Genomic DNA, 8,937 nt, shown 5'->3' with positions numbered 1-8,937 from the left:
AGAAAGGGTCTCTGGACTCCATTGCAGTACCTTGCCACAAACTCATCATATTACTGATAGAAAGGGTCTCTGGACTCCATTGCAGTACCTAGCCACAAACTCATCATATTACTGATAGAAAGGGTCTCTGAACCCCATTGCAGTACCTAGCCACAAACTCATCGTATTACTGATAGAAAGGGTCTCTGAACCCCATTGCAGTACCTAGCCACAAACTCATCGTATTACTGATAGAAAGGGTCTCTGTATCCCATTGCAGTACCTAGCCACAAACTCGTCGTATTACTGATAGAAAGGGTCTCTGAACCCCATTGCAGTACCTAGCCACAAACTCATATTACTGATAGAAAGGGTCTCTGAACCCCATTGCAGTACCTAGCCACAAACTCATCATATTACTGATAGAAAGGGTCTCTGGACTCCATTGCAGTACCTAGTCACAAACTCATCATATTACTGATAGAAACGGTCTCTGTATCCCATTGCAGTACCTAGCCACAAACCCATCATATTACTGATAGAAAGGGTCTCTGAACCCCATTGCAGTACCTAGCCACAAACCCATAATATTACTGATAGAAAGGGTCTCTGGGTCCCATTGCAGTACCTAGCCACAAACCCATCATATTACTGATAGAAAGGGTCTCTGGGTCCCATTGCAGTACCTAGCCACAAACCCATCATATTACTGATAGAAAGGGTCTCTGTATCACATTGCAGTACCTAGCCACAAACCCATCATATTACTGATAGAAAGGGTCTCTGAACCCCATTGCAGTACCTAGCCACAAACTCATCATATTACTGATAGAAAGGGTCTCTGTATCACATTGCAGTACCTAGCCACAAACCCATCATATTACTGATAGAAAGGGTCTCTGTATCACATTGCAGTACCTAGCTACAAACTCATATTACTGATAGAAAGGGTCTCTGGACTCCCTTGCAGTACCTAGCCACAAACTGATTGTATTACTGATAGAAAGTGTCTTTGGACCCCATTGCAGTACCTTGCCACAAACTCCTCGTATTACTTCTAGGAAGGGTCTCTGGACCTCATTGCAGTACCTAGATACAAATCCATCATATTACATACAGAAAGGGTATTTAGGCCCCCATGCAGCAGCTAGACATGGGCCTATGATTATGAAAGACCACCTGGCACCCCACCTGGGTGCCTCCACCAGATAGCTGCTTCCTCACCACTGGAACACAGGAATAAGGTATCATAGCTGGGAAGTGCATCCAAGAACTAGATGACACTAGTTTAGGTGCAAACAGGAACCATTTTTATTGAAAATTCACACACAATTTATATTACACAAAATCAGATAAGAGCTTGATCACATTATCCTAAACAATGCAAACTTTAAACAGTAATACAGTTACATAGAGAACTGTCAGAAAAGCCTTAAACCTCCTGAAAGCTGATTGGTTAGGGGGATAAAGAGAAATTCTGATTTATTCTGTACATGGAGTGTAATGGCAAGGCACATTTATACTGGACACAGAAACATTTTCTCCTTCATATGCAGAAGATTTGGGGTCACCTACTCATAGCTCAAACTTTTTTATGGGGGCAGAATTCATTGCCTGCACACCAAAAACTGCCAGTACAGAGAACTGATATTGCCATTTTTTTCCCCGTCAGATCATCAATCAGTTCCTGGACAGGACAAGCAGTGGCAGCTTCTGTGCTAATGACGGTATCATGCAAACCACCATCATGTCTCTGCCATTTGGAGGAGTCGGTGAGTAAAGGACACCTTCAGCCTGTCCATTTGGTGGATTTCTCTTTCTTCTGGCATCACTTAAATTTCAGATGATTGAATGATGATTGGGCATTTGCTGTAGAAACCTAGAGGTACAGCTCAGATATAGGACACTGCCGCAGTGAACTCCTCACCATTCTCTTTGTTTTAGCTAGTCCTGCAGGCTTGTCAGAGGTAATGAGGTCAACATGTGCTTAGCTCCTAAGGGTAGGTGAAGACCTTTGCATGTCGGGAATGTGCATTTAATTGTGTGCTTCCCAACAAGCAGGGAAACACGCTGCCTTTTTTTTTTTCCAAAAAACAAAGTTTATTGAAAACAAGATACAAATTATCACACGAAAATGTACAGATGAAGTGTACATAGGACATGCAGCAAAGAATATATCATACAAAGGCAAATGAGGTCCAACGCAAGACCAATCAGTGTGGATGAACTAGGCCACGACAGGGTTGTGCCTGTAATATTTAGGTATGCTTGTCAAGTGCTAAAAATAAAGAGACGTCTGGCCTCCTAGCATAATGTCTTGCGGTAAGAATCTGTAGGGGGGAGAAGAGTAAATATGATGCCTAGGTAAGAGTCAGTACTACAGATTGCGATGGTGGAATCATCCGAATGCGAATGTAGGAGTAAATTGTCGTGAGGAACGCTAATGGAGTGCGGGGGATGATGCTGGCAGCATACTCAGTATTCTACTGGAAGGATTGTCCGAAACGTGTGTGAGCATATGAGAGGAAAAGAAGAGAGAAGGCGAGAAAAAGGTAAAGAAAAAAAAAAAGGGGGGGGGAAGCAAATGGGAAGGGTAAAGTAAGGGAGGGGATAACCGCCAAAAATATCTTATCCTCAATACAAACAGTAGCAGGAGTGGGTGGAATCTAAGCTATCATCGGCGTCAAATGAATGTGGGTGGAACGCAGGGGGGAGTATGATGACACCCATCAGGTCAAATACAACTGAATAACACCATCAGGAAGTCCAAGTCAGATTCAGACAGATTGGTCCATGAGGGATCGATACTCCGGGGTAGTCAGAAAGTGGGTCCAGCAGGCCCATACATGGGAGAATTTCGTAGGAGTGTCGAGTGCAGTCGCAACCAATTCTTCCATGTCCGCCGTTTTACCCACTCGGGTGATTCAATCACGTATAGAGGGAGAGCAACACGCTGCCTTTTAGCAGATGTGCAGTGGTGTCATTCATTGTTAATGTCACCTCCATGCAGCTGTAAATACGCATTTTTGCACATGACAAATCACAGGTTGCTGCAGCACCATGTGAGTTGGTACAATGTGTTTTTGGTAAAGAGTCAGGGGTTTCTTTTCCATGTTTCTCATGCACAGAGCAGCCTAAGTCATTCCACAAATTTCCAATGGGGTTTAAGTCTGGGCTCTGACTAGGTCATGCAAGGGCATTCACCTTTTTCTCCTCCAACCTCCATGTGGTCATTTTTGCTGTGTGATTTGGGTCATTTTTATGTTGGAAAGTAAGCCTTCTTCCCATTGACAACTTTTTGGCAGAGGGCAGCAGATTTTCCTTAAGAATTTGATGGCATTTTGCCCTATACATTTTTCCCTCTATCCTGACAAGTGCTCCAGTCCCGGCTGCAGAGAAACCCCCCATAACGGAATATCCCCACCTCCATGGAATGCTGTTATTTGGATGGTGAGCTGGATTGGATTTCCACCAGACTTGTCTTTTGGTCAGATGAGATTAAAGTTGAATGGTTTGGCCTCAACACTAAAACACTTTTTTCAATGTGACCTCAGAATCTTCGAGGTGCGTTTTGGCAAAGCTCAGTCGTGACAGCATGCGAGGAGCTGCTTTTTTCTTCAAACCCTCCCATACAACCACATTTGTGGAGAATTTGTGATATTGTTGTCACATGCACACAATGACCACTCTTTGTAATAAATTCCAGCAACTGCTTCAGAGTTACTGTAGGCCTCTTGGTAGCCTCTTTGACCAGTTTCCTCCCGGCTCTTTCATCCAGTTTGGAGAGACATCCTGATCCAGGACAGGTCTGAGTTGTACCAAATACCTTCCACTTCTTAATAATATACATCACTGTGCTTCTAGGCATTGATAAAGCTTTTGACATTTTTTGTATCCATTTCCTGACTTGTGTCTCTCCACAACTTTATCTTCTGACAGTGCCTCACCACCCAATATTATTATTATTATTATTATTATTATTATTATTATACAGTATTTATATATAGCGCCAGAAGGTTTGCTCAGCGCTGTACATTATAGTGGGGGGCAGTACATGAGACAATACAGTAACAAAACCTAGAATCCATCTGCCTTTATCTCAGGCATGCAGGCAGGAGGGGGTGCTTAGCTGAGAAAGCCCTTCCTCCGCTCCTGAAGACTCCTGGGATGTGTGACATCATTTTCTTAGGCAAGAAACCAGGGAATAACGTGACCTTGGACGGCATAGTTGATTGTTTGCTTCATTTGCACCAGGAAAGCTCTTTTCATGTGAGCTAATCAAAATGACCACCGCTGATCGCAGTTCAAAGTCAAATGGCTTTGTGTGTCATTGAGAAGATGACTATATACACCTGATGGAGTTTACAAGTCATTTTTAGGAGTGGGGTGTTCATTTTTCCAACTTTTTGATTTTTTTTCTGACACGTTGGTGTTATATCTTTCACTTGGATGCAGTGAGTAAATACAGCTGGATAAAACAAAAACTGTGTCTGTCTTCATTTCAGGCTGCAAAGCAACACACTATGATTATTTTAAAGGGGGTGATTCTTTTCTATACCCATTGTAGCAATCTTCTGGAAAAACTGCAACATTTTTTGTATACACTCAGACCAACCAATATAGGAAACAAGTGCTGAAGATGCAAAACAAATTCCAAACACAAATCGGTTCAACATAATGAATATGATAAACCAAAATTCTTCCATGAACAAATGCACCTGAAGCTAAAATTCCCAGTGTACACATGTCTACTTGTAAAGTCTATCCTGGCTAAGAGGATGTCTCTACCATCTGGGGCATTAGAGATTCTCCCTTCACTTGTTTTCCTTTGACAATGGGAAAATTCAACAGGGACAGAGAAAAAAATAAAAATCTGACAGGGTCAGGATCTATCCTTCCCCAACTCTTAAAAAAAAAAAAAAATTCTGTCACATTCACCTGTCCCTTGCTCTAGCACCAGGTGCAGCCAATCAGAGGCTGTCCTAAATGGCTTTTTCACGTGTTGCTTGACATTTGAGCACAAAAGTTTCAAAGCCCCATTGTATCTCTAAACACAGTGTTCCTGTGTTCCCAGCACCCCAGTGCATCAAGGGACTCTCACTTTAATATACCTGTGTTCCCTGTACCTCAATGCTGCAAGATACTTTCTCCTGCATGTTGGTGCTTGTTTCCTCTGTAACTGCCTGTTTGGATAAGTCAGAGGGCCGCAAATTGGGAGCCATCAGCAGAAGAGCCCATAAACCCCTTGCAACATGTTCTGAGTCCCAGATTCCAAGAGTATTCTTAGTGTAGTGTTTGCTTCTAGTTAAGCTGTTAGGTTAAATAAAAATGTAGCTTCAATGTGGCCAGTAGAGCAGTGATCTATTGTTCATGTCTGTGTCAGGATCAGTTGTCAGGCTCGAAGACCAGTTGCTAGAGCAGTGGAAAGGCTCACACCAAAACCAGCAGGATAGGGGCACAGGCAGGTCACCGTGGCAGAGGAGTGGGCTCACCTGAGGTGCGGAGTCTAAGTACTAACCGGTGTTCACTAGAGCTCCTGATGGTGGAAATGGTTTTGCTGGGTGTTAGCACCAGGTCGCGGTCTTCAGGATCACCCCACCAGGAGGTGAGTAAGAGGAGGTCCAGTAGCGTATTAAGCAGGTAAGGAGCAAACAAAAGTGTGGTCAGTAAACAAGCCAAGGTCGAAATCAGGCAGAAGCGTAGTCGAGAACAAGCCAAGGCCGGTAATGGGCAGTCGCAGGTTGGGATCAGGCAGAAGCGTAGTCGAGAACAAGCCAAGGTCGGTAATGAGCAGTCGCAGGTTGAGATCAGGCAGAAGTGTAGTTCGAGAACAAATCAAGGTCGGTAATCAGCAGTCGCAAGTTGGGATCAGGCAGAAGCGTAGCCGAGAACAAGCCAAGGTCGGTAATGAGCAGTCGCAGGTTGGGAGCAGGCAGAAGCGTAGTTGAGAACAAGCCAAGGGTCAATAACGAGTGGTACAAAATATGGATGACAGCAGAAAAGGCAAGGAACAAGATACTGGCCGGAGAGCACAATAATCTGGCAAACAAGAAATTCAGATACATGGCTTATATCAGGAAGTTTATGGGAGGAGCAAGGGGTTTAAGGTTCATGACACAGAAGATCAAGGTAGGATCATCCAAATAATTGTCAAGGGAGCTGTCCAGCATTCCAGGTGGCTCAGCAAGAAGAAACATTGCCACTCACCACAGAAGACCCAGGTTTGGACCCAGGGTTTAACAGTCTGGTTAGGGTTCCTGTTTCTCCTGGGTTTGTTGCCCCTAGGGGATAGCTTATGAGACAAAATTTTGCAGTCTTGACCTCAGCAGGAGCTGGGCTGAGGGCCTGCAGGAGAATGCTAATTAATTTTTACTAGAGGTCACTGCCCCGAAGTCCTAGTCTGGAGGAGGATCTGAAGGATCTGCCTATTGCTTGCGCCAGACCTGCTTGTCTTCACCTGCCTGGAGTTTGCATGTTTTCCCTGTGGTTGCGTGGGTTTCCTCCGAGTACTCCGGTTTCCTCCCACTCTCCAAAGACATGCTGGTAGGTTAATTGGCTCCTGTCTAAATTGGCTCTAATATGTGTATGTATGAATGTGAGTTAGGGACCTTAGATTGTACACCCCTTGAGGGTTAAGAACTGATGTGAATGTACAATATATATGTAAAGCGCGGAGTAAATTGACAGCGCTATATAAGTACCTGAAATAATAATAATAATGTGTGTCTTCTGCTGTGAAATTTTTAGGAACTATCTTCACAGCACATTTCCTGTGTCTCTTCAGCCCAGCTTTAGTCATATTACTATAAACCTTGACTAAAGCTGGCCATACACCAGTAAGGTTTTGGTTTAAAATTTCTTCCAGTGGTGAGGGTCAAATTTACTTTTGTTTTCAACCATACTGAGAAGAAAATTCAAAGAAGCAGGATGTATTTATTTTTCTCACAAACAAAATTCTAACTGAATGTGGCTTTTGTTCAGAAAAAGCCATACATAGTGTTATGCAACCTGTTTTAGTATGTCTAGGATTCCACTCAAATAGTGGATCTGAGTGATATTTGAAGGGTCTTTGGACAAAATTATTTGATTCCTTGATGTTTGTCAAGTTTGTCCTTTTAGAATCACACTCATAGACAGAGTTGGAAGCTCTCCTGAGATTTCCAGAGGGAAGATAGAAGGGTCTTCACAGATGGCTTTCTTGTACTTTTGAAAGTGTCCCGGTGACTTAAAGCCCTGGGCACATGTGGTGTCATCATTTTGTCTGTGGAACCATTGTGGTTGTGGTCACGTGAGCAAGCAGGGAATTTCCACCTAAATTAGGTTTGGCCAGCTGGCAAGAGATGAATGCATTAATGACTAGCTCAATCACATCATTTTAGGTCAAATTACACCACCATAGTTCATTGTCACAAATCTGTCCCAATTGAGTGACTAATGGCCTTGAAGCTTGGCGTTTTTCCATATCTCCATCAGTTTGTCCACCTTAAGTCTTTTCAGGATTACACAGCCCTCATAAACAGAGATATTATTATTATTGTTCCTAACCAGGGGCGGACTGACAACTCATGGGGCCCCCGAGCAATAGGGGATCATGGGGCCCTGTGTACTTGCCCACACTCAAAAAAAACATATAAAAAAGGTACCAGGGGCATTTCATGGGGCCCCCTACTGACCCCGGGCCCTCGGGCAGTGCCCCAGTGCTGGAATGGTCAATCCGCCCCTGTTCCTAACATCAGTCCTCAATACCTATCATAAATAGCAAGTCATCTGCAAGGATAGATGCACTAATTAGTAGCATAATCACATAATTTTGGGTCATTGCTAATTAATTGCTGACCCAAAAGGGTCCAAAAATTCCCATATGGTCCATTTGTAATCATACCTGTGGATATGGTTAGTTGAGATGCTATATTTCATCACTTTTTATTTTGTGAGTCGCTACCTCCACTGCCATCTTACAGCATCTGTCCTTTAAAATTAAAATAATGGGTGCCATGTTGTAACTTATATTAATCACAATAAAAGTTGACAATAAGTATTAGAGTGGCACCCATTATTTTATTTTACATGGACTGATGATCATATAAATTAGGAGAGAGATATACAGTTTGGCGCGCTGCAGCTTTTATTAAGGAAAACCATTTTCTTTTTTTTTTCCTTTCTTTACAAGCATTGTTTGTTCATTATATTTCTGTCAGCATCTGTCCTTTTATCTTGCAGGACACAGCGGGATGGGAATGTATCATGGCAAGTTCACTTTTGACACCTTTTCCCATAAGCGGGCGTGCCTCCTGCGCAGTGACGGCCGCGAGAAACTCAATGAAGCGCGTTACCCTCCATACAACGAAAGTCGGCTGGGATTCATCCTCTCCATGACGGAGGTGAAGCGAAAAGGAGGCTGCGTTATCTCATGAAGATCAGGAAACAATCGCAGACTCTGGCTGATCGCCGAGCACACACACAGATCACAGAACAAAAGCCATTCCGTCCCATGTTGTACGAAATTACCACGCAATGGATTTCCTGTCAGTATTTTACACATGGCCGGGAGCACTCAATTTTTTTTAAATCAATTTATATCTGTATATAAAAGCAATTCTGTATCTTTATTATTAAATAGAAAAAAAAAACATCTTGTTTGGTTTTGTTTTGGAAATGGAAAATACTCTTGATACTGCTACTTGTAGAAGCCCTATATACGGTAAAATAGGATTGCATAAAGAATCCAATCAGGTGTGATTTGTTTCTGGCAAATTTGAACATTTCCTCTCATCCACCAATCAAATTACAGCTGCTATTTTTAGAGGGCACATTTTGGGCTTGGTGGGCGGCTGAGAAGAGATAAAAATGGTTATTGGTATCAGTACAGGAGGCACAACATTTGAAGCAGACACAGGAAGGCGTTGCTGGCAGCTCAGATCCATCAAGTGTTGGCACTCAAACAAGTATCAGCATGGA

At 43.1% G+C, this 8,937-nt stretch overlaps 1 protein-coding gene across 1 annotated transcript; it reads left to right on the top strand.

Moving 5' to 3' along the window:
- The first annotated feature begins 1,630 nt into the window (after nt 1–1,630).
- Nucleotides 1,631–8,611, top strand: LOC149444827 (aldehyde dehydrogenase family 3 member B1-like). The gene is made up of 2 exons (XM_089654466.1): nt 1,631–1,751; nt 8,200–8,611. Exons 1-2 carry the CDS (start codon nt 1,712–1,714, stop codon nt 8,391–8,393), a joined length of 234 nt encoding a protein of 77 aa, XP_089510592.1. The 5' UTR covers nt 1,631–1,711; the 3' UTR covers nt 8,394–8,611.
- The last annotated feature ends 326 nt before the right edge of the window (nt 8,612–8,937 follow it).

This window comes from Staurois parvus, unplaced genomic scaffold (assembly GCF_062004578.1).
Source record: "Staurois parvus isolate SC_StPar_1 unplaced genomic scaffold, SC_StPar_1.0 ptg000769l, whole genome shotgun sequence".
Lineage (NCBI taxonomy): Eukaryota > Metazoa > Chordata > Amphibia > Anura > Ranidae > Staurois > Staurois parvus.
This window is presented reverse-complemented; position numbering and strand designations above follow the sequence as displayed.